Below are 27,221 nucleotides of genomic sequence, written 5' to 3' on the forward strand. Positions count from 1 at the left end.
TTTTTGCTGCATGATTTGTGTCGTTTTTCATCGACAATGAAATCAAGTTTTGTAATACGGAAGAACTGAGGATGTTTATTTTTCTGACAAATGCTTCAATACAGAAATCACCCCCCCCCCCCAAAAAAAAACAACTATTTGGTGTGTCCAAAAAATGTAAAGAATTTTACACGTAAACAAATAAATATGAATATGATCATGAATATGAAAGTGACACCAATAAGTTGTCTGTCTCATTTTCCTCACATCCATATATTGTGGTTGTGCAGCTGCAGAAACATTCTTAGCAGTTAAAAGTAGTACTTTTCATACATGTTTAATAGCGTGCTCTGTGAACCATTTTGTTTGTTTAATCCACAATTAATATGGGTAGTGTTTTTCCAAGGTGTGACATTTACAATGCTTTGAATGGTCACAGCAGTAGCATCCGTTCCCCTGAAGAGAGTGCTACAGTTCTTCTAGACGATGAACAGAGCTGTGCTGGTCTGGAATTTCCCTCCAAGGGCAGCTTTAATCAGACATCAAACGTTTAACGAGTTATCATCATCCGAATTGTAAACCTGTGAATATAACAGGCAGGAATGCATATTCAGTTGTAAATGATGTGCATCAGAAAACGAGGAAATGCTGGAGGCTTACTTGATTTACACACACTTGTCATTCAGTACAGTAATATTAGGTTAGTCCTTAAATTACATAATACAAGTTGTGTTCATGAAGAGGCCCAGTTCTGCCGCTCACCTTCCTCGTTATTTCCAAAACAAACCGATGAAGCTGGAGCAGATGCCTTGAAGTGACCTCCAGCAGTACTGCCGAGCCATCCTCTTGGCATCGTTCTCTACAGGAGTTGTCGCTGGCCGTGGACTGGCTCTTCTTGTGGTCTTTACATGTGGTGGGGCTCGATTGATTTTCCTTGTAGTTTCAGGCCTTGTGGGTGCAGGACGAGTTTGAGGTTTGGCAGGCTGTGCTGCTGGTCTGGTCTTAGATAAAGCCTCTGGCTCTGTCTGGGAAAAGGAAGCGGATGAGAAGACCATTTGAGATTCATTAGTTGCCCTCCTGCACATTTGAGGTTTGATCTGCTTTGGTGCCTGGCAGGCATTGTGGAGTTTTCTGAGGCCCCAGGTCATCTGGATGAAATAGTGACGGGGGGTTTTATTGTAGGAGCGGCAGGTCTAAGGCTTGCCCACGTATTCACACCAGTAGGAGAGCTCTCTGCTCTGGCACGACAGCCTCAGCCTGGTATATTCCCCGTGGCCGGTGATTCTCATCGTGCACAGGTCCTTGGCCTGGGTCTTGAATGTGATAGGATCTTCCCAGATGCTCTGTCTCCTCTCGTTCTGAGCCTCGGCTGACCAAAGGCAGCAGGCAAGCAGTAGCAGCAGAGCGCTATCCTGGGTCCACATGGTGTCAGAGGATGCTGTGCTGACTGCAAGAGGAGGAGAGTGGGACTGCTCAAGCTGATGGTCCCTCCAGCTATTTATTGGCTGAGCAGACAAAGAATGTATTCATGTTACCAAAAAAATGTGACTAAACGAAATGTAGGGAGGGAGGAGAGCAGTGACTACGGTTAGAGTTGTCTGGAGCAGACAAAGGGCCACATGAGATGTTTACATCGATGCTCATGTTTATCCAGATGTTATGCAATGAGTGAACCGTCACACATAAAGAATAACTCAATTAAGCCAATTGCATCTTATTGAACAATTCCTTGCAATTTATGCAATCATCTGTCTGGGAATATAATCATATATATGAGCTTCCTGAATCCCTCAAGTTCTTGCTTGTTTTAAAGGCTGTTGGAACTCACAACCACGCAGCATAGCCTATCATTTCCCTCCCAAATATAAACACAATCATACTGCAAAACCACAAAGAAATGTTGGTAGAAGTCACTTACACATCCAAGTTCAGTGTTTAGTGGAGTAAGTATTTGTGCCAATTAAGATAGAAGAATAAATGTCTGTCTGGGGGTTAGTATGGTTTAAAGGAAAGTGGCTTTATTTTCAGGCCCATCTGGAGAAAAACGGGTCATTGCGAGTAATGTGAGGAGTGAAAGGAAGTGTAGTTGCATTGACTCACGTACTGTTCATAGGGTTACAGTACATCTAAACACAAATAATGAATTTCTATAAAAGCAGTTTTTTTTTAAAAGCAGATCAGTACATGTATGTATAGCATATCATATCATTAATATTATCACAGCTGGTGGAGGCGGAGCGTTTATCGACTGTTGAATAGTTTAATCTATTGCACAGTAATATATTTTATACGTTGATCATATATTTTGTTTGTAAAATGTTAATCCCTGGAGAATGACAGATGAATGGAGTTTAATAGAACGCAAAGCATGACATTGACATCTCCGCCCCTCTCTTCACCCGAGTGTCCAAAACATGCGGCCTCATATCAGACGAAACAATCACAAAATCGATCATCGACCTTTGGCCTAGGGTACCACGTACACTTATGAGCATCCTTATGTTCCAACATGGTGTTCGTTATGGACAGTCCATGACTAGCACAGAAGTCCAATAACAAACGACCACTCGGATTTAGATCAGGGAGGCCGTTCCTCCCAATCACGCTGCTCCAGGTATCTCTATCGTTACCCATGTGCGTGTTGGAGTCTCCCAACAGAACTATGGAGTCCCCGACTTCATTCAGGGTCTCCAAGAAGGCAGAATACTCTGAACTGCTGTTTGGGGCATATGCACAAACAACAGTCAGAGTCCCCCCCCATAACCCGAAGGCGTAGGGAGGAGACCCTCTCGTCCACTCCAACACAGCAGCACTCAGCCAGGGATTTGTGAATATCCTAACACCCGCCCGGCGCCTCACACCTTGGTCAACTCCAGAGAAGAAGGGAGTCCAACCCCTATCCAGGAGTACGGTTCCAGAACCAAGGCTGTGCGTAGAGGTAAGCCCCACCAGATCTAACTGGTAGCGCTCCACCTCCCGCACATGCTCTGGCTCCTTCCCCCACAGAGAGGTGACGTTCCACGTGCCCAGAGACAGCCTCTGCTGCCCGGGTCTGGTCCGTCGAGGTCCCAGGCCTTCACTGCCACCCGTATGGCAGCGTACCCGACCATAGCGGTTCCTCCTTTGGGTGGTGAGCCCACAGGATGGCTGAGAAGCCGTTGCCATGTAGCTTCTTCGGGCTGTGCCCTTCTGGGCTCTGTGGCAAGCCAAGCCACCAGACGCTCGCTGACGTGCCCTCACCTCTGGGCCTGGCTCCATTCTTAATTCTTAGTCTTAAGGTGTGTACACACCGGAAGAACTGCCCGACTCGCGTCGGTAAATGAAGTCAGGCTACTTAATATGGCCGACTCGAACAACGACATGGGCGGTTCACACCTACAGAATTACAGCCGACGCCATACGTTCCGCGCTTGCGCGAGATGTAATGTCTCCAAAACAACAGGCGGCGCTAATCTGTATTGTGGGCCAAAAAACACGAAAACCGGAAGTAGCCGGTCCTCTCTAGACCACCTTCTTCGATTCCACACTGCAAAAATGGAATTTCAAGAAAGTAAAAAAAGCCTTGTATCAAGAAAATAAGTCTTATTTTTTGTCCAAAAAGAATATTAATCTTGTCAAGCAAGTTTTGCATTAGAAAAAATATCTCATTTTAAGAAAGTATGCCTTACTTTTTCTTGATAAGATATTCCAGCTAATTTTGAGCTAGAATGAACCAGAAAAAGAGTATAAAAATGTTTTACGATCAAACCCAGCGGGGCACCAAGATTATTTGCCTTATTTTAAGAGTAAGACCATTTGCACAACATCTCAATTCAAGAATGCCATGAAACAAGGACAAAAGTTTTTATTATTAATATTTTCATTTTCATTACAGGACAGTTGCTTGGTGAGATTGAAAACCATATGGGATATTATGCTGCAAACCAGCTGCAACATGATGTTTAGTTGCTATGCTGCTACAATAACTGATGTATTATTATTTTGATAGTGAGGTTCAAATCAAAACTGGCTTTTCAATCTGTTTGATTATGATGGATCTGGAATGCAGAAGTGCCCTTTTTTTTTTTTATGTTGAATTGAGCAATTGTATTGCAAAGTTAATAAAAAAAATTAACTGGGACGGTCGGTGGCGCAGTGGATAAGGCAGCCGCCCCATATACGGAGGCTCAGCCTCGACGCGGAGATCAGTGGTTCGACTCCCGGCCCGGCAATCTCCTTCGTGCATGTCTTCCCCCTCTATCTCCCCTTTCCACACTGTCTCTCTCATAATAAAAATAAAAAAGGCGTGCATGGCACTCCAGCCATAAAAAAAAAAAAAATAATTAACTGAGAAAGTTTCAAGTCAAGTATCTTGATTTAAGACATCACTTTTATATTTGTTATGCTGTTTTAAGAAATTATGTCTTATTTTAACTACTTTTATGCTCATTATCAATCCCAGATTAAGGTGTAATTTCTTAAATTAGTAAAGAGACTTAAATTCTAATTTTGAGTAATTTAATCTTGAATTAGTGTTTTTTTCATTGCTTGTTTTAGAAGAATTTGGATTAGTTTAAGATTTTCTGTCTAGTTTAAAGTCTCATTTTAGTCTTTCGGAGCTAAGAAATTTGGGCTTATTTTAAGAATTGCTTGTCAAGCAAAAAAAGCTTACCCCATTGGCAGATTTTTTTTGCTTGATACAAGATAATTTGATTGAATATGAGAATATTTTACTTCTTTCTAGAAGGGCTGTTTTTGCAGTGTCACTTCCGGGCTTCACTGATTCGCTAGTCAAGCTGTAGCCTCCACCAATCAGAATGGTAAAAGAATGACCGACTCGAATGGCGGATTACACATTTGAATCGGCTGAAATGAACGTGGGCCGATTCGAGCGACCACACCAAGGAGACTCATGTCATGGACGCCGACTCTCTCAAAGACGCCGATTTTCGGTCCGGTGTGAGCCCGCCTTTACACCAAAGCTATTAGAATTAAAACGTCTAGAATTTAGTGTGATGTGTGACAGTGAATCTTCCTAATGACACTATAAAGTATTATGCATTTTCACTTGTGAATTTTTCTCTCCAGAGCCCCTTAAAGTGAATACTATTATAGCATTGTAGGTCCTGCTGCAAGTGTTAGTGTTTAGCTTTACTCAGGATAAAGATGGATTATACACACAGTAATGTACAGCTTGTGCAAAATTTCGAAAATAACCATTCAAACACAGTCTTAGATGTGCAAGTAAACACAATAAAAACATTTTTCTTCTGAACCACGGCTTCTGTTTTTTTATGTTTTTCTTTTTGTTCTCATTTGACTTTTATACGTGCCTATATAGACGTAGGAAAGAGACTGCATGTGTTTTTTGTCTGTCTGATGCCTGAGAACCTCAGAATAAAGCTTATGGAAGTAGATAATCATCTCCCATTGAAAATAGCTGACCAATAACGCAACCAGTGGGCTCTTGCCAGCAGTGGAATCATCACAACGTAAGAATGTGCAGTCTTGTGTTAAAGAATTAAAATACTCTATGAGCAAGATGTCTTGTTACCAGTGGTGGAATGTAACTAACTATATTTCCTCAAATATTGTACTTAATAACAATTTGGAGGAACTTGCACTTTACTTAAGCTTTTCCATTTCCTGCTAATTTATACTTCCAATCCACTACTATTAGCTAACTAGGGATATTGTATTTTTTATTTTTAGTAACTTAAGTTACTACAATAAATTAATACACAATATTCTAAATGGGACCATCCTGCAAAATTAGCACTTTTGCTTTTGGTACTTCAAGTATATTTGGATGCTAGTACTTTTACTGAAGTAACATTTTAAATACATTTACTTCTACCAAATTGTTTCTGCACTGTCAACTGCAGATCTGAGTACTTCTTCCACCACAATGTGTTACATGGTTTTGGCGTCACAAAATGCATTAACAACTATCATATAATCATTATGTGTAGCTTTACAGTATCTTGTCTAGCAAATGGAATTAAAATCATGTTAACCAAAAATGCAAAGCCTAACAAAACTGAAAAATGTCACAATAAATTGAATTTCAAAGTTTATTCACAATGTATACACACTCTTTCAACCACCACATAGGAAGTTCCTATGGTTCCATCAGTCCCCAACTTTGGAGCATTGCATGTCAAACCAGTTACTGTTGTATCTGTCCTGAAGGTTCGGATACACAATATTTATTTTAAGCACTTAAAGTAAAATCAGACCATTTTTCTCCTAGGATGAGTCACATCCAGATGCTTGCAGACAAGAATGAAAGTACTGTCGAAGTGAGCGCACAGATAATTAAAAAATGTCCATCTTAACAAGGAACAAGTAAAAAACTTTTATCTAAAATTATGATTCCTTTTGATTCTTAAAATTTGTTTGTCAAGGTAATGAAAGTTTAAAACAGTAGCAGTAGTAGTAGGCAGTAGTTTTCAGGCTAATTAGTTGATTTTGATGGTTCAAGTGGCACAACTTTGATGTTAATGGTAGGGGATCAAGAAGCTAGTACCAACATTTCCACAAAATCCTGTCAGCTTTTTCCGAAAAAAAAAAAAAAATCACAAATAAAGAAAATCGACACTGAAATGCACTTTTTATTTATTTCAACTTGTTGACAGTTTTCATATCATATTTTAGTACAATAAAGTTACATTTGGTACTGAAAAGCAGTTACTTATTCAAAGACAATTAGTTAAAATTCAGCTGTTAAATGTTCAATGTTAAGATGGACATTATTTTTTCACATTGCACCAACAACACCATCACTGTGTAAAGCATCAAGCATTGTCTTGGTTTTCTACTTTTTGAATTGTTCCATGAATGGATTGTCTACATCTAACCTGTAAACATGGAGGCGAGGGGAGTGGGATAACTCGATTGGCTTGCCCATTGCTAGTGATAAGATTTCAGCATATTTATCAGCCCACATCATCAAAAATAAAAAATATTTCTTGAATACATTCACTCCTTTCATATATATATATATATATTAATATATATGTTTTTTATGTATCCGTAACTACTGTGGGGGTTTAAAAAACAGAAACAAAATAAGCACATCATTGACAGACCACTGAAGACCTGAGACCTACAGTAAAAAATAAACAATTTGGCTTGAGAATGTATTTCTCCACGTTTAAACATATCACTATGAAAGCAAGAACGATTATGTAAGTAAATGAAACATGATGGCTTGTGTTGTGAGCTAGGGAATAATCTATAAGCCTGGTTCTGTTGTCAGTGTGAGATATATTAAGAAGTTATGCTTCTACTTCATATTGTGGCGAGCTCGGCTCGTGTGAAGAAACAACGGAGATTTTTTTTTTTGTGAAGAAACAACTCACTTTTAGAACAGCTTTATTAGCAACCTGTGCTACCACTAACAGTGCATACACGTTAGAACATGGCCCCGGAAACATAACACCTGCCCCCAACTATATCCGCCTCCGGCTGCAAGGCGTAATGGGCAATGGAGTCCTTCTCAAGTGTACCGGCTCCCCGGCGCTACGCAGCCCCCCCTAGCTGGTTAGCTGCCCCCAGCAACCTAAGAATCCAGCAGTCCCGCAGGTGTTGAGGCAACCGGGATGGCCGGCGAGCCTGCTGAGAAGGTGCGTCTGTCGGGTCAGAAGAACGTAACGGGGTCTGAGGCTGGACCTCCGGGTCGGCCTCCAATACCACGCATGGCCCCACCCACTGGCACATGAGTTTAGGGGACAACCCTTTCCTTCGCTCCGGGCTAAACACCCACACCCGGTCTCCTGCAGCAAAGTCCGACCCTCGGCAACGAGAGTCATAGGCCCGCTTCTGACGGGCCCCAGCATCGGCCAGGGGCTTGCTTGTCAGTTCGTGGATCTCCCGCAGCCGTTCGCGGAGGTGGTAGAAGTAGTCCAACCCTGGTTCGCCCTCCACCTCAGGCTCAGGAGGAGGACCGAAGACCAGCTCCACAGGAGTGTGCAGCTCGCGCCTAAACATAAGAGCTGCCGGGGTGCACTTGGTGGACTCTTGGACTGCCATCCGGTAAGCCCACAGAACTATAGGGAGGTGCAGGTCCCAGTCGCCGCTGCCGCTGGCTGGTCAGGATCACGAGTTGAGTCGCCATAGTCCGGTTGAACTGTTCCACCAAACTGTCACTCTGCAGGTGTAGTGGAGTGGTGCGAGTCTTCTTTACCCCCAATCGCCGGCAGACCTCCCCAAAAACCCGGGACTCAAAGTTCCGGCCTTGGTCGCTGTGCAGCTCCTCTGGCACCCCGAACCGGCAGAACATCTCGTTGGTCAGGTACTCAGCAGTGGTAGTGGCGGTCTGATCAGGAACCGCGTACGCCTCTGGCCACTTGGTGAAGTAGTCCATTGCCACTAGGACATACCGGTTCCGACTGTCAGTGACTGGAAATGGACCGAGGATGTCGACGCCCACCCGCTCCATGGGAGCCCCCACCTGGTACTGCTGCAGAGGGGCATGAGAGCGTCGGGTCGGCCCTTTCTGGGCGGTGCAGGAGTCGCATCGATGGACGTCCAGCTCTACGTCCTGGCGACAACCCGGCCAGTAGAACCGGGACCGGAGACGATGTAATGTCTTCGTAACCCCGAAGTGCCCAGAGCCCACTGCACCATGGACCAGTTGGAGGATGTGTGAGCGCCGTCGACGAGGAATAAGGAGCTGGTGGATGTGACGATGCCCCATGGGAGCCTGCCAGCGACGATAGATGAGGTCTCCCTGGAGGACCAGGCTGGATCACTGGGAATAAAGGGCTTTAGTCTCCATGTCCAATGGGGATACGGCCGTCCATGCTGGTCGTTGTCCCTGCTCCAGCCAACTCCGAACCCGGGAGAGGATAAGGTCTTGCCGCTGATCTTCCTGGAGTTGCTGGGGGTCGAGAGCCTCGTGGTCACTGCTGCCATCGTCTGGGGGGTCAGCGTGCAGGACTGCCACTCTAGGGGTCGACGCCTCCCTCTCCTCAACGCGTTGGCAGTGCCTGCAGTCCCCCATCTCACAGGGCCGACGGGACAGGGCGTCAGCGTTGCTGTGGAGCCGGCCTGGGCGATGTTGTACCTCAAAGTCGTAGTCCTGCAGTATCTGCAGCCACCTGGCCAGCTGACCCTCAGGCTCTTTAAAGTGCAACATCCAGGTGAGGGATGCGTGGTCGGTCCGCAGCAGGAACCTCTGCCCGTAGAGGTAGGGACGGAAGAGGTGGAGCCCGAGGATGATGGCCAGCAGTTCTCTGCGGGTGACACAATAGTTCCTCACCGGCCGGCTCAAAGAACAACTGTAGTAGGCCACTACCTGTTCCTCATGCTCCCCCTCCTGGGACAACAGTGCACTGACCCCCACATTGCTGGCATCGGTGTCTAGGATGAACGGTAGTTTGGGGTCGGGATAAGCCAGAACAAGGGCTGTCGTAAGGGCGGACCGGAGCTGCGTGAAGGCGGCAGTGCAGTCCTCGCCCCACCGGAACACCTGGCCTTTTTGGGTCAACTGATGCAGCGGGCTGGTGATGGTAGCAATGATAAGAAAAGAGATGGAATGTGACACTGAAGGAGTTCTGGTCAACGTTCACCATAAAAACAGGCTGAGCGCAAGCAAATACAATAACACAAAGGCTACATAGGTGCCGACAAACGACCCATACACAAAATAGGGAGACATGAACAACTGGCAAAAATATACAACTAAGAACAAAAAGAGGTCTGCACCCAGCAGCTTGCAACATCAAATGAATGAGAAAAAACTAAGGACAGGCAATATCCAGGCAGTACTAACAAACCCGACCACTACTACTCTCTCTCTCTAGACCCAACTTAGTGCAACCTCCGGCGACTTGAACTGACTCAGGTTCACAGCCGCCCCCCTGACTGTGGACACAGGCTATTTAACATGCTGCAGACAATTGATGGCTCCCGATTGGTGGGTTCTCGAACAGCATGCAGGCAGTAAGCGTCGGTGTCGGCTCCAGGAGGACCAATGCTTGACTGGGAAAACACAGGGGGCAGAATCAAAACACAACACACACTAACCACAATCAATCCCCTTAACGGTAGCCAGTGGCGGCTGTAACAATATAAATAACATATTGTTTTTATCTGACTTTTAAGGTGTCAGGTGTCAATAGCCAATCGTATAAATTAATCTATGGAGGGGAAATCACTCTTTGGTAAATTTCTTACCACTCATTGACACATATAACTTGTGAGGGGGGGGCTGCAACTGTAAATTGCTTAATTTTAAAGAGTAAAAATTGGGAACCACTGGTTTGAAACATAGTCAGGTTTTCATCAATCACTAAAAAGAATCAGACATATGGACATCAGCCTTCGTAGACCATAATGCAGGATTAAGCCATATTTTGCTTAGAGTTCAGCTCAACTTTTTCATAATAATTTCAGTATTGTTTAAACACATTCTGGGACATTTAGAAATGAGGATCTGGCACAAAAATTGTTGACACAATTTAGGGGAAAATGCTCAAATATTCGGGTAAAAGGTAGAGTACATTGTACAACATCTCAGATTGGTGATTTTTAACAGTGGATCCGTGAGTGGATTTTCCCTATTTTTTTTAAAGAATGAAAATATCTGTCAAAAAAAATCTGAAAACATACTACTGAAAGGCAACCAGTCATTTGCAATTCACCCCAAAACCAGCAAAGACATCTGGGTGTCTTGTAATATTGTAAACATGTTTTTAAAAAGATCATGCTGAATTTCTTCATATAAATCACAAACATCCAACTGGGACCAACCTGTTTCTGTATTTTTACTACTTGTTTGAAACATCCTGTTCTCGGCTGTGAAGCAACACATACAGACCCACCAAATCACACATACTGCAGTTAAAAAGCATTTGCCATTCCCAACCAAACGGTCCTATTCAGTGTGGAGGCAAATTCTGTAAAATAAGAATTGCAATTTTCACATTGGATTTCATGTTAACTTGCTCGTTTCCTTGCAGATGCATTGACAGACTCTAACTTTATTATTAGCATGTGTTTAATGTATCCATTCTAAGTGCAGAAGAAAAAGTTTCCTCTTACCATGGCCTCTAGGTGACCTTTCAGCCACTGTCTTCTTAAACACAAACAAACATTAATATGAACAGGCATCACAATTATAATCACATCCTCTTACTGAATGTATTTTTTCAGCTTGGTTTTGTGTCTGAATAAATGTAAACGCAGACACAGCAGTCCTTTGAAAAAATGCAGGACAAGCCTGGCTCAGATTGATGCTGAAGGAGGAGAGCTTGATATCCTACAGGCAGAGTTTTTTGGATGGGGAGTAAGTAGCTGTAATGTCGGGCTGTGATCCGCCCGTTTTGAGGAGGTTGAGTTGATCGCTACAGATGAAAAAAACCCAAAGGGCTTTGTGTGTTGTTCTTCCGTGAGAAGAAACCAGCTTTATTGAACTGCTTCTGGTCCGAGGGCTCACGAAACAACAGCTTTAAAATAGACGGAAAGGTTATGATTAGTAAACCTAAGATATAGTGAATGCATGGACATGGCTCCACTTTTGTACAAAGGAATTCATTTTGTATTTATTATGTATTGTATTTTGTATTTACTGGACATTGTTTTGTATGAAAATCCTGTTCATTCTGCCTTTAACAAAAATGGTTCTGAACAATTGTATTCCTAAATATTAATCTGGGAAACTCATCTTGCAATTGGATTAATTGCAACAAATTAAACTAAATGGTTTTAATCTAAAATGTAAGAAGGCAAACTTACTTACTCTGCTGTATTTTAGTTCCAGTTTTCGAGGGCACTGCAAAGACAAACGTTGGAGAGAATTTTTTTTTTTAGTTTTAGTGAAGATTTCATATATTGCTTTTTTTCTATCCTTTCGAATGGCTCAGGAGATTAATGAAGCTCTGGCTGGGTTGTGAAATAACAGACAAGAGTGCAGTCAGTTACGTCAAACGTGAAGCTCCATGGAGGCTTTTCAGACACTGCATGGGGCTCTTTGCAACTGGGAAAATGTAACTATTGTTAGTAGTCCTATACATCTTGCTGTCCTCTGGGAATAATACCGCAGACATTAAAAGCTATATTCTTAAACTCTTACATCATGTTATTTGACATTCAGTTCATTAATAAAATCTTTGTTTGTATGAATGTCCTTAAATACTGACTGTTTGTAATAAATACAAATAATGTAATAATAATAATAATAATAATAACAAAGACGGTTTTGTAAATGAGGCAGTTTTTGATGCAAATTATGTTGTTCTCGATAAGCATCAAACAAGGGGGGGGTGGGGGGGAGTATCACATTAGCACATTCAGCTACTCTCCCCTACAGTAAGCTGAGTACACAGTCACAAGCGATCAGACATAACTACCGTGCAGACATTTATGGTTCGTTAATGATTCCAAAATTAGCAATTCTCACTATGATGGTTTTCCTGCAAAGTCACTGTGAGCAGAAAAGCACTAAACCAAGCTGTAAATAAGTGTTAAAAGGTTCAGTTAGTGGAAGAAATAAGATTAAAAACAGAGGACAGAGATGGATGGTTTGGTGATGGCAGACGAACAGCAGGACAAGATGACCGCTCTGTAAAAAAAGGAAGACTAGCAGAAAAATTGGCAGGAAGAAATTAAATGAAAAGGTGTGAGAGACGTAGAGGTCTGACGAAAAGGTTTCCAGTACCTTTCAGGAGCCAGAACAAGAGCCGGCTCTCTGTCACCAGTCGATGTGCCTCGGAGGAGCTGAGGCCCGCGGAAAGCTGTTCATAGTGTCATAGGTAGGGATGCTACCAGCACAGGAACATACACACACAGGGATAAAGATTAACAGCACAATTCAAGCATCACCATTTTGCAAAACCATCGCCTGTTCCTCTTTTACTTTGTAAAGAGTACGACGAGTGGTTCACAAGGTAGAGAGCAAAACAGCTTCATCAGTAATCTCTCAAGATGAATAAACTGTATGGTCACTTAAAGAGGCAATACGTTTCCTGTCTGAAAGCACAAGATCCATCCATCCATCCATCCATCCATCCATCCATTTTCTACCGCTTATCCTGTATTCAGGGTCACGGGGGGCTGGAGCCTATCCCAGCTGTCATTGGGCGAAGGCAGGGTACACCCTGGACAGGACGCCAGTCTATCACAGGGCCGACATGTAGAGACAAACAACCATTCACTCTCACATTCACACCTACAGGCAATTTAGAGTCACCAATGAACCTATCCCCATCCTGCATGTCTTTGAACTGTGGGAGGAAGCCGGAGAACCCGGAGGGAACCCACGCTTACACAGGGAGAACATGCAAACTCCACACAGAAGGAACCCGGGACCCTCTTGCTGTGAGGCCAGAGTGCTACCCACTACACCACCGTGCAGCACAAGATAATGTTCATATTAGTCCGGGGTTCATGGGTTTCTTTATCAATATGAATGATGTCAGGATTAATTCACAAGGTTCAAAGATTTCTGGCCCTCACAATTTAAACTTATCTGTTTCCTGTACAGGTTAACGTGATTTAAAGAGAGACTGGAGGGTGAAGTGTCAGTGTCCCAGTGTCTACTGTACATTGATAAAGGTCAGTATTGGTCATAGATTTGTCATTGCCCCTTTAAAAGCATGTTGGATTTTGCAACAGTGATGTTGTACTTTTCATTCCAACATCTTCTATCAATTTAAAGAAAATATAGAAGTTAATTAGTCAATAATGTTTTACTTGCCAGCATTTGCTCAAACCTGGAAAGCTGCTTTTGGAATGAAACGCAAGTAAAAGACAAGTTTGGCTACTTTAACACTGATGAGTGTGGAAGCAAATGTCTGGTCTAACTGTTTTGCTCTCTTCCTTTGGCTTCTGTTACAGTAGGTTGTATGTCCAAATGCATCCTCGCCCAGTTGCAACTTAAAATGACATAACATGCAGTGAGATGATATTAGATGAATCAGAAAATGAAAGGAGAAGCATTTGCAGCATCACACCAAAGCTTTACATGCTTGCCTCTCTCTGTACAAAATGATCAGGTGTACATTCATCGGACTTTGGCTGACTATAAATGAAAGGAAACAGGGCGATTTTTCATTTAGTGGACATCACAGTGTGCACACACAGCATGCAGGAGGTTAGTAATATAGTAGATTCCCCAAACACCACACAGCAGAACATGCAGTAATAAGACAGAGAGAAGTAATGGTAGCAAAAATATTAACACGAGACTGACTGAGTAAAGAATTTGTAATAGCAAACCACAACAATGTAATTTTTTGTGTGTTAAAGGACCAGTGTTTAGGATTTAGTGGTATCTTAGAGTGAGGTTGCAGATTGCATCCAACTGAAAACTCCTCCGCTCAACCTCCCTTTCCAAGCTTGTCAGAGAACCTACGTTGGTTTTCAAGCTTCAAAAACATGAAAAAAGGCCCTCGCACACCAGTGTTTGGTTTTTCCATTACTGGCTACTGTAGAAACATGGCAGACTCCGGTGAAAAGCACCCATTTCCTATGTTAATCTAGACATTCAGGTCTCCAGAGTGCGACTAAAATTTAACTTCGTCTCACTGGTGCGCCTAACATTTAGCTGGTAAATCTATGTGTGGTTTTTCACCACCAACATACAGCGAAGAAGAAATACCACGGTCTGAGCCAATCAGAGGCAGGGAAAATCCTTGACAAACCTATTTAAATGTATGAAAAGTAATTATGAACTCAAATTCACAGCCATATTGGACATCTTCACATTACTTATTGGCTTTCTTGTTATTGTTCAATTCGCTGACCTCCCTAGTGTGTGTGTGTGTTTGTGTGTGTGTGCATGCATATGTTTGTGTGTGCGTGTGTGTGCCCGTGCAATGAATCAACTCCCTCAAAGGCAGCGCCGGTGTTGTGCCGGTGTTGTGCCAGTGTAGGTATCGCCGACAGAAATTGTTTCCCCTGGCTGCGGGAGCTACTTCCTCTGTCTATTTTGAGGGGGAGATACAAATTCTGGCAGACAGGTAAACGTCTGAAATAATCTGTTTCCCCCCCATAACTTTGTGTATAAGATAAGAAACTTGCTCATAATCCCAGAGGTTATAGAGTAGTATCTAAAGAACACACAAAATAAATCATTTGATGCTCAGACTTCATCTGTCTACTATAGTACATTTCGAGTGAAGTAGCTTAAATAGACGTAATTGAAGCCAGAAAACAATCACAGTGGTCTTGATTTTGGATATTGACGTATATTTAGTTCGACAAATTCCATACCAGGACTTGAATTACAGCGTGTTATATGTCAAATCACATGAGGAAATGATTACCTTCGTTTTGCCGTTCAGTACTATATACGACGTTATGACGTACAAAAGAATAAAATCATAACGCTGTTGCTCCACCTGAATGAATGCGCGCTTCCGCAGCCAGGGGAAACAATTTCTGTCGGGGATACCTACACTGGCACAACAACGGCTGTTCATCTTGTCTTCTGTTTTTGCTACGTTGAGCCATGTTTTGTGAGAGCGAAAATAAACGCTCGGAACCTCAAACCAAGCTGTGTCGTCCTTCATTCCTCTCCCTGTGAGCGCTGAGGTTCACAAGGATGGATATAGAATGGTGTTTGCGCGTATATATAAATAAATATACACGGCTCAAAAAAATAAAGGGAACACTAAAATACACATCCTAGATCTGAATGAATTAAATATTATTAAATACTTTATTTACATAGTTGAATGTGCTGACAACAAAAGCACACAAAAATGATCTATGGAAATCAAATTTATTAACCTATGGAGGTCTGGATTTGGAGTCATACTCAAAATTAAAGTGGAAAAACACACTTCAGGCTGATCCAACTTTGATGTATATCCTTAAAACAAGTCAAAATGATCCTCAGTAGTGTGTGTGGCCTCCACGTGCCTGTATGACCTCCCTACAACGCCTTGGCATGCTCCTGATGAGACGACGGATGGTCTCCTGAGGGATCTCCTCCCAGACCTGGACTAAAGCATCCACCAACTCCTGGACAGTCTGTGGTGCAATGTGGCGTTGGTGGATGGAGCGAGACATGATGTCCCAGATGTGTTCAATAGGATTCAGGTCTGGGGAACGGGCGGGCCAGTCCATAACATCAATGCCTTCATCTGGCAGGAACTGCTGACACATGAGGTCTAGCATTGTCTTGCATTAGGAGGAACCCAGGGCCAACCGCACCAGCATATGGTCTCACAATGGGTCTGAGGATCTCATCTAATGGCAGTCAGGCTACCTCTGGTGAGCACATGGAGGGATGTGCAGCCCCCCCTAAAGAAATGCCACCCCACACCATTACTGACCCACTGCCAAACCGGTCCTGCTGGAGGATGTTGCAGGCAGCAGAACGTTCTCCATGGCGTCTCCAGACTCTGTCACGTCTGTCACATGTGCTCAGTGTGAACCTGCTTTCATCTGTGAAGAGCACAGGGCGCCAGTGGCGAATTTGCCAATCTTGGTGTTCTCTGGCAAATGCCAAACGTCCTGCACAGTGTTGGGCTGTAAGCACAACCCCCACCTGTGGACGTCGGGCCTTCATACCACCCTCATGGAGTCTGTTTCTGACCGTTTGAGCAGACACATGCACATTTGTGGCCTGCTGGAGGTCATTTTGCAGGGCTCTGGCAGTGTTCCTCCTGTTCCTCTGTGCACAAAGGGGGAGGTAGCGGTCCTGCTGCTGGGTTGTTGCCCTCCTACGGCCTCCTCTACGTCTCCTGATGTACTGGCCTGTCTCCTGGTAGCGCCTCCATGCTCTGGACACTACGCTGACAGACACAGCAAACCTTCTTGCCACAGCTCGCATTGATGTGCCATCCTGGATGAGCTGCACTACCTGAGCCACTTGTGTGGGTTGTAGACTCCGTCTCATGCTACCACTAGAGTGAAAGCATCGCCAGCATACAAAAGTGACCAAAACATCAGCCAGAAAGCATAGGAACTGAGAAGTGGTCTATGGTCACCACCTGCAGAACCACTCCTTTATTGGGGGTGTCTTGCTAATTGCCTATAATTTCCACCTGTTGTCTATTCCATTTGCACAACAGCATGTGAAACTTCTTTAGTGGACAGTTTGATTTCACAGAAGTGTGATTGACTTGGAGTTACATTGTGTTGTTTAAGTGTTCCATTTGTTTTTTTGAGCAGTGTATATATTACTATAAAAACAAAACTTAAGTGTCATTTATGCTCATTAATCATTAAATAGTTGCACAAATTGACAAATTGAAATAAGAAAAACCTTAATTTTAGTTTCATTCACATTATGTGTAAATAATTGTAACTTAAAAAACAAAGGGTTCTACACACACGACTCGTTAATATGCAAATTGTGCTTACTTTTGTCAATATATGTTAATGAGGACTTAATAATAATAATAATAATGATGATAATAATAATAATAATAATACATTTTACGTGTATAGCGCTTTTCAAAAGTTCTCAAATACACTTTACATATACAATAAAAAAATCTATACATTTATAAAAAGTCCAGTTTAAAACAAGCAGGCTATTTTTAAGAAATAAGTTACGTTAAAAAGATGTACTGTGAAGTTATTAAACGGTTAAAAAGATGTAATGTGAAGTTATGAAATGCTTAAAAAGATGTAATGTGAAGTTATAAAAGGGTTAAAAAGATGTAATGTGAAGTTATGAAATGGTTAAAAAGATGTAATGTGAAGTTATAAAACGGTTAAAAAGATGTAATGTGAAGTTATAAAACGGTTAAAAAGCAGGCACATTTAAAAACAAATTTGTGAAGCAAAACAGATAAAATGAAATAGTGGATTATTGGAGGTTGAAGGCAATTCTGAAGAGGTGGGTTTTGATGAGTGATTTGAAGGTGGGCTGGTCAGTGCAGGCTCGGATGTGTGCGGGAAGTGAGTTCCAGAGGGAGGGGGCAGCAATTGAAAAGGCTCTGTCGCCCCAGGTACGGTGCTTGGTCCTGACAGGTGGGGAGAGGAGGTTTGTGCCGGAGGAGCGAATAGAGGATGCTATTGCAGTAGTTTATTCTAGATGTGATGAATGCATGAATCAAAGTTTTGGCAGCAGAGAAGGTGATTGATGGGCGGAGACGAGCAATGTTCTTAAGGTGAAAAAAGGCAGTCCTGGTGGTGTGGTTTATGTGTTGTTGAAATGTGAGGTTGCTTGTATATATATAGTATATACTGTATATATAGTATATACAGTGCTGAACATTGAGCAACCATGCTGCTGAATGATATAGTAAATATACATATATATATAAATACATAGGGGGGGGGGGGCAATCGCTTATGTTCTGTTAGTACATATAAGAAATATTTGCCTTTTTCAAGCTGACAGTTAATTTTGATGGCCTTGATGGTTTCTTTGGAAATCTCTAGTTCACATGAGAATCTGTGCTTAAGGTTAAAAAAAGCTGCTATTTAACAATAGTATTTGAATTTAAATACTTCCTTTGTGTTGATTCTACATAAATTCCATCATTTAACATTTAAATATCCATTATAACATACTTTATTCTTAAGAAGAACAATGAGCGATTATGGCAAATTATGCGATTAATTCGTTATTTTTTTCGATTGATTGACAGCACTAATTCATATATATATATATATATATATAAATAATTCAGCTAAAGCTAGCTAGCGTAACATGTATTGGTTATTGTATTGTAACGTTAGTTGTAACTAATACATGTTATGCTAGCTAGCTTTAGCTATGGACAGCACATCCATTAGGACCTAATGGACCGAAAGCCCATAGTCCGATGTGCCGTTATCCACTGCTTTGAAGGTCGTTGCTCCTAAAATACACACTCATAGTTCAGTGACTGCCGGCTACTCTCCGCTAACATAATGCTCAATTTAACAGATAACTTATAAATCAAAACGTTAGAGGTGTAACAATTCATTCGATTAATCGATGAATCGATTGTCAGTCCTATAGATTCTACTAAATCGATCTGCTACAATAAATAAATAGAATGAATCGTTTTGGCTTCACCAATGATCGATATTAATGCATTTAATCTGATTAATCGTGATTCTTACTTATGATTAATGTTTTAATACGTTTAAGACACTCTCTCCCCTGCCAGCATGTAGTCTACTGAAAATGTTAAAAATAACCGAGCATATTTTAATTACATTTTTGTATTCAGCATAAAATATTATGCAGGTTTACTTTTTTATAGAATAAATGTGTTATTTTTTTCACCTTTCAGAAGAATACAAATAGTCTCACTCGCATTATTGCATGTTTATTTAATGGATATAGAATTTTGGTTACAAGTTACTGAATCGAATCGTGGTTTACAGAATCGAATCGAATCGTTACAAAAAAGAAAAATCGTCCTCTAATCGAATCGCCAACTACTGTATCGTTAATCGAATCGCTGTGAAGCCAAAGATTCACACCCCTACAAAACGTAAATCATAACGTATGACTCATAAAGAAAAGAGTTTTAATTTCAGCTGTATTTGAACTTTTCCAGCTCTTCTGTGAATGAATGTTAAGTTAAATAAACTTCAGTGTAACTTAACATAACCTTAACGTTCATGTTTGAGGTTTGTGAAACATGGTGGCGAATTTATCATGAGAACGGTGTAAATTGTGAAGATAGATGTTATCTAGATGTTGTTAGATAAGTTAATTTACATTATTAATGACTGATGAAGACAAATAAAGTGGAAAACCTCCATTAACGTTGACACATTTGCATCATTTAGCTAACGTTGCAGAGGAAAGCACCACCGCTGAAGATGATTTTCAGGTCAATCATTTCGTCGTTTATGTGATTGTGTCTGACTGTGTAATCATTTTCTGTGGCATTTGACAGATTTGGGATTAAGCATGAGCTCTATGCTAATTTATCAGCTTAGTTAGCTCAAGTAAACTACTTTTGATAACCTTGCTGCACCGGCAGAAAGCCCTGACGAAAAACGTGTCCCAACGTGTCGCACCAATGTGGTTAGGTAAAACTATAGGCTACTTATTTTTTTTGTTTTGAACACACAAGCTTAATAACTTTTCTTCTTTTTTCTTCCCTTTTTGCTCTTCTTAGCCCAGAAATGTATCACTGCAAACAGTGTGCCCATGAGAGGGAAACTATGGATGGGCAAATGATTAGCTTGTCTTGCACAACCTGTTATTCTGCTCTTTCTTGTGGAGCAGCTGTGAGCACAACTTTCTTTTCATGTGATTTTGTGATTTCAGATGTTTCATTGGACTCAACCCCACCAGTGGCACCAAGACGGCAAAGCTGGTCAGCCAAAGAAGTGGGAAGGTGCATGAGAAGAAGAACAGCTCAGTTAATCCTCACGTCTCCTCTCTCCTCAGGCCATTAATGGACTTTGAATGGCTTTGAGTGTAAGTCATATGGAAAAGATGAGGATTCTTGTCTTCCCAACTATCCCTTTAAGGTTGAAGACAACATACGACAACATTTCCGTTGAATCTTTTGTTTACACTGTAGTTTATTTTGAGTCAATCCATTATACACCATTCTTCTGCTGCAAATACTCACTAGTTCACCAAATCCGTAGCTGAAAGTCGTCCTATTACAAATACACTGTTTATTTCTGTTTGGGTAACTTTTACCAGAAACTACAGTGCCCAGCTGTTTTAGAAGTAGTATATTTTCATGACCTGTTTTTTAAAGGAATTGTTCGACATTTTGGGAAATACTCCCATTCGCTTACTGGTGTAAACTTAGATGAGAAGATCGATACCACGTCCATTAAAGGCACATAATGCCCAGTAAAAACGTTAACAAGTGAGATTTATATCATGATCTCATCATGGCAGCCCTGCCTTCTCCCTGGTGTATGTGTTGTTTCCTCTGTCTGTTCTGTGTGTGTGTGCATGTGGGCGTGGTCTCTCTCAACAGGCAGCAGCGAGGTGGATCCACTCAGCAACCAACCAGCTATAAAGTTGCTGGATCGTTGATTCAGTATATTTGAACTCCTCGTGGCTCACCTCTGTACCTTTTTGGATTCTGTGCTCCAGTACTAGCTTGTGCGGCTAATACCCTGTGTTTTTCCACTTGCCTCGGATTGCCGTGCTCGCCTAGCTTCCTGTGTTGCTTCTCTGCCACCTGCTCTCCTGCGTCTCCCCGCCGAGTGATTCCGCTTGAGTCAACGGATCTCACTACGCTGTGCTGCAACACCACCATTGTTCGGCAGCAGACGTCACTCCGCGTCACCGTCACCCTCTTTGTCACTGGTGACCTCACGAACCACGTCGGGACCCCGGGACCTCGCACCACCCCTCCTCACCCACACTTGTTTGTCACTTTTGAACATTAAAAGACTTTTGTTCACTGTTACCTGTGATTCATAGTCGTGCTTTTGGGTTTAGATCTGGTTCAAACCATAACAATTTAAAGGTGCTAGTAGGCAGATTTTGTTACTTTTGTACAAAGCGTGTTTCCCCGTTTCCAGTCTGTGCTTAATTAGGCTAACCAGCTTCTGTCTGAAGCCTTTTATTTAACAGGAAGATATACAAGTGGTATTCATTTCTCAATTATTATTATTATTATTTTATTAATTATTGTTTATTCATGGGGATTCGAATTGAGTTCTGATGGCATGTTGTAAAACTATTGTTTTTTTTAATAAAATTTTTGTTTTGTTGCAGCTCTGACTCTGGTTTTATTTAACAGGTGAAGAAAATCTAATGCAATGTTGATGAATTTTGGAGTAACAGCAAGCCTGGTCCCATTCAAAATGCATATTTTTCAAAGCTGCTACTGTGAACAACAAAAAATAACTGTAAAAACATTCACAACAACATATTGTATTGTGAAGTATTAACAACTTTAGTTGCCAGGTAACCTCTGTAATTTGAATAGAATACAAGTAAACTAGATTACAATTAGTTGTTTTTCTAAAAAAAATAAAATAAATTGCTGTAATTTATATACAACCAAAATCTGTAAAAGTTATCCTGTAATATACTGTAATCCATTTTACAGTAATTAACAGCAATTCTACAATACTTCTGTAACCAATCTTAGTGATATAAAAGTGAATTACAGTATAATAACAACTTGGACTAATAACTAGACCCTGGCCAGAATCAGAAGACACCAAATTCATAAGGAGCCAATGTGTTGAGCAGCAATAATGAGGCAGGCACTGGAATAACTTTTGAGTAGCCACTCTTGTATTTTTACAGTGCATGAAAAGACATATTCAATTTGTACGAACATACAAAATAATGACCCAGATTACCAAAAATAAAAGGAATAGTGTGCACACTTAAATAAAACTAAAGTGTCCGTTGGGGCCCTTATGAAATAAGAGTTGTTGCAGGTGCACCTGATTTTAAAGGTCCATGGAGTGTAATGTGAATGTATGTGTGAGAGTGTGTACGTGGGTATCTCCTTTGTGGTGATTCTTCCTCAAAGTGGTTGGCTCGCCATCTGTCACGACCGGAATCTCGTCCTGGTCCTCAGATTTTCTCCTTCCTCTCAAAAACCTGACCTATACACAAGGTCATACAAGTTACATTCTGTTCTCAGATGCATCATTAAGGTTTAAATGTCAAAAATCTATATATTGCATCAAACCTCATATGTAAATCTTCAATCTTATCAAATCTTGAAGCTTCAGTTTTAGTTTTTATAGTTGTACAACATTCAACAATCAGTATCAAATATGAGAACTAAACAAGTGCTCACCTATTTATCTGTTCATGTGAACAGTATTGCAACGATATTTACTGTAAGTAACCATTTACATCCAAAATATATCATAACCATATCAAAATAATGTGCAAATAACAAAATACACATATTGAGATTTAGAGGTATCAAAGAAGTGTGCTTAATTACTCCAACACTATAGGCCTATTTATGCGAGAGAAACTGCACCAAAAATTACCCTCTTAGTAACTTTAGACTCACATTGAAATGAAATAAATTCCTTCAGTAGTTCACATTACAAAATAAAATATTATTTTACTCTCATATGATTTATCAAATTACTTACTTTCCCTATAAATTGGCATTAGGAAAATAAAACAAACCTTTTTTACATTCAGATATCGGCATAAAATAATAGATACAATACACACATGTTCAAAATATTGCATCATTATTCACTTCAGTTCACTCTCATAGCCTTTAATATCACCGCTGCTCTCTTTCAGCACACTGAAAATCAACAGAGAAATAGCATCGGAGCAGCTTGAGACACGTGTCTCACCGTTGCTCTGTAGTTCAAAGCCGAGCACGCCGATGTCGGAGCTGCAGCGGCTCTCCGGATGGAAGGTAAGTGGTTAGCCTGTTAGACACAGAGCTAGCATTAGCATGGACGACGACGGTAAGTACTAGCAAGGTTTTTTTTCTCCAGATAGACAACTCGTCTTACCGACGCGACTCGTCTCCTTCATGTAGTCACTCGGCTCCGGACTCCCAGTGGGTAAGCGCGCTGGCTTACTTTTCCTCTTTTCACAGGTTAGCTCGGGTTTCTCTCTTTTTCTCTGTCTGCTAAGCAGGTAGCTGCGCTCACCCCCGTGGCTAAGATGAAAAGGCCCGGAAGAGCGACGCCCTTCACCTCGCGAGCTGAACGTGGTCTGCGTTACCCCTGATTGGCTGTTGGGGGTTCCTCTTCTTCTTTATTTCCGGCAGGCTGTACGCTATCCAGCGTAATGCTGCCCTCCACCGGTCATTATAAAGACTATCTACCTAAATTTTCTCAAATAGGCCAGCAGAGTGCAGATATTTTAAAACTGCTCTTCCAAAGGAGTCTGATTTTTCCCCTGATGTAAAAATTCCTTGAAAGGAGATCACAGTCAGACCCAGATCAAACAGGTCTGTGTACAGTTGTCGTCTCTGATTACAATATCTGTTACAGTAAAAAACCACATGTTTCACTGTCTCCAGTTCCCCACAATCACATAACCCATTCTCATGTTTACCTATAACTTTTAAGCAGCTCGCTAAACAGCAGTGTCCCAGCTTCAACCTAGTTAAAACAACTTCCTCCTTTCGTGTAAGCTTACTTCTCCATCTTTTGCACTTTACTAAAGGTTGTACACAAAAATAATGCCTTCCCCTCTGCTCCTGGTTCCACTCCTTCTGCCACTGTTGCTCAAGTTTTTCATTACAGATGGACATACATTCACTCTTTCCCATCATTACATTCAGATCTATGTTATCCTTAGATAGTGATTCTCTAGCCAATCTGTCGACAACTTCGTTCCCCTCTACCCCGAAGTGCCCAGGCACCCACATAAAACACACTTGACAGCCTAGCCGCTCAATTTTTAAAATACAACACAGAATCTCCATTATCAAATCTGGACGGGCACTGGAGGAGCCTTCTTCTAGAGCCACCAAAGCGGCAGCAGAATCTGAACAAATAACATTGTTCTCAGTCTTATTTTGCTCTATCCACTCCAGAGCTTTTAGAATTGCCAACAGTTCAGCTGAAAACACAGATAAATTGTCTGATAAACGAAGTAGATTCTCATCTGCAACAAAAATCCCAGCCCCAGTTTTCCCCGAGACAGGATCCTTTGATCCATCAGTAAAAATGTTAACAAATCCTTCAAACTGATTCAGGATCATTCTCAGATCCCTACACTGACTATTTCTCCCTTCTTCGAGAAGAGACAGCAATACCTCAGGTTCAGGAAGAAACCAAGGCGGAACAGGAGACCACTCATGCCCAGCCATTCTCTGACATTCTACTCCATATTCCCCCGCCAACTGTTTTATACAATGTATAAAATTGAGCTTCTTTCCTTTACCTGAAAACTCCCAAGAACTTTCTAGGAGACATCTTGAGGCAGAACTATAACTTGAACAGCTCAGCTTAGCCCAATAATGGAGCCCTAGCCTTTTCCTCCTGATTTCCAGTGGTAGTTCTCTCATTTCAATAAGTAAAGCAGGGATTGGAGTCGTCCTAAAGGCACCATTACAGACTCTCAGGGCCTTAGCCTGAACCCGCTCCAGTTTACATATCACAGATTTGGCAGCTGAACCAAAAACCACACAACCATAATCCAGAATAGATCTAATCATAGCGCGATAAATCATAGTTAAAGTATCTCGATCAGCACCCCAGTCACTCCCAGCCAGACATCGAAGGATATTAATCACCTTTTCACACTTGCATACAACTTTCTCTATATGGCTTTTCCATGTTAGTCTTTCATCCATCCATAGCCCAAGAAACTTAAACTCTTTCACTCTTTCCACTGGACAGTCATACAACAGAATATTCAAGTCAGGGATTTTCCTCTTATTCCCTAAAATCATAAATTGACTTTTGGAGGATGAGATTCTAAAGCCCCAATCATTAGCCCACTGAACAACCTGATCCAGAGCCTTTTGCACTTGATGAAAAAGAACATGCAAGTTCCTCCCCCTCTTCCAGACAGCCCCATCATCTGCAAATAGAGACTTCCCAAAATGACTAGGAACTTTTGAAAATATATCATTAATCATTATACTGAAGAGAACAGGACTAATAACTGAGCCTTGTGGAGTTCCATTTATAATGTTACCAGTCTCTGAGAGATCTCCCCCTATTTTAACTTGAATAGATCTATTATTAAGGAAATCCTTAATCCAATAAAACATCCTACCTTTAACACCTGCATCATGAAGCTTGATTAGTAACCCCTCCTTCCACATAGTATCATACGCCTTTTCAATATCTAAAAACACAGCAATTACCCCTTCTTTGTTAATAATGGCCTTTTTAACGTCTTGATCTAATGCAATGGAGTCCATAGTATTTCTTCCAACCCTAAACCCATTCTGATAACTCACAAAAAACCTTTGGTTTCAAGGAAATAAACTAACCTATTTGTTACCATCCTTTCCATTACTTTGCATAAAACAGCTGTTAAGGCTATAGGCTGATATGACGACGGATAAGAAGGGTCTTTCCCTGGTTTTAGGACAGGAACCACAACAGCATGTTTCCACACCTTAGGTAAAACACCTGCCTCACACACATTAGACAGAGCCAGGAGTTCCTCCAAAGCTACATCATCTAAATGTTTAAGCAGTTCATAACTGATACCATCTTGGCCAGGAGTGGTCTTAGCCCCTGCTTGAACTGCTTGTTTAAGCTCTTTCAGAGAGAAGAACACATTCAAATGTTCTTTTTCTGAAGATACCACATTTAACTTCCACCCTTCATTGGTGGAAATGCTTTCAAGCATTTCCAACCTATGTTATCCTAATCTTTATTTTTTTTCTTCATATTATTATTCTTCTTCCGTACGTTTTTCAGTCGCCTCTAACTTCTACATACTTTCAGCTACAAAAACCATTCAACTATCAAAATGTTCAGCTCGTTCAGCTCTTTTATGCTCACCTTCAACCTTTTTTCTACCTTTCATACTTTTTCAAATATTCCGTTTTTTCCATATTTTTTTTTCAATGCATTCCTATGGAGATCAGCCTGAAAACCTCTTTAACATCCTCCTCTTTGAACTCCGACTCCTTTCACATACTTCCACCTACAGACTCCATTTAAACTTTAAACAATCTACAAGACTTTGAACTATAAAACTCTTGCTCAGTTTTTTGATATCTATTACAGTTTTTATATAATCACAGTTTATGTTTTATGGTTTTTTCAGACCTCATCAGAGTTTATAATGGGTGTGTATTGCGCGTGCTAGAGTGGGTGACATCATCGCTTAGAGTGTGAGAGCAGCCCAACACACTTCAGCTTTTTTTTCTTTCCAAACTCCTCCCGGCCACAATTTACACACTACACACGTGATATTTTCCAGTTTTGTAGACAAACTTGTCCTGTCTCTCACAATGTGATCAAAAACTCTGTGAGATTTACAGAATTTGAACTAGCAACCTCTAAGCGCGGCCACGTCGGTTTTTCTCCCCATTGACTTACAATACGAATTGAGGAACAGATTTTCAAAGAAACCTGAAATGAGCTGCATTTCTAACTCGCCCTAGCGTCCACATTTCTGAGACTAGGAAAAAATAAAAGTGATCAGTGTCTTCAGCAGAGTCTTGTAGCGCTAACGGTGCGAAAATTTTGGCAATACGACTTTCGGTGTGAGCGTGAGAAGCTTTTGTTCGGACCCTCCGAAATGGAGGAATAGAGACAGGCTCTAGACAGTTACACAGGCGCGTAGATGGCTTTGATCTCTGTGGCTTTGATCTTTAGAAGTGACAGCAGGTGTGCTCTGATTGGCGGACAGGAGCGGCAGACAGGAGCAGTCAGTGGGATTTGTAGTTTTTTTTGTCAAACATCTTCTGCTCAGGTATACTTTCACCTAGAAACTCCATTTAAACTTTAAAATG

The 27,221-nt window shown here is 41.5% G+C and overlaps 1 protein-coding gene and 1 long non-coding RNA gene across 2 annotated transcripts; both read right to left on the minus strand.

Moving 5' to 3' along the window:
- Nucleotides 1–331: 331 nt before the first annotated feature.
- Nucleotides 332–1,754, minus strand: LOC311013167 (fibroblast growth factor-binding protein 2-like). The gene is given in 3 exon segments (XM_084009126.1): nt 332–560; nt 742–1,172; nt 1,176–1,754. Coding segments are annotated over 2 exon segments (651 nt in total). The 5' UTR covers nt 1,404–1,754; the 3' UTR covers nt 332–560; nt 742–749.
- Nucleotides 1,755–11,077: 9,323 nt separating this feature from the next.
- On the minus strand, nt 11,078–12,942 carry LOC311013673. Its single transcript, XR_014597176.1, has 3 exons — nt 12,623–12,942; nt 11,705–11,737; nt 11,078–11,411 (listed from the first exon to the last, which is right to left on the minus strand). It is a non-coding gene; the product is annotated as an uncharacterized lncRNA (long non-coding RNA).
- Nucleotides 12,943–27,221: the final 14,279 nt, after the last annotated feature.

Source organism: Eutrigla gurnardus (genome assembly GCF_963514095.1).
Source record: "Eutrigla gurnardus genome assembly, chromosome: 5".
Taxonomy (NCBI): domain Eukaryota; kingdom Metazoa; phylum Chordata; class Actinopteri; order Perciformes; family Triglidae; genus Eutrigla; species Eutrigla gurnardus.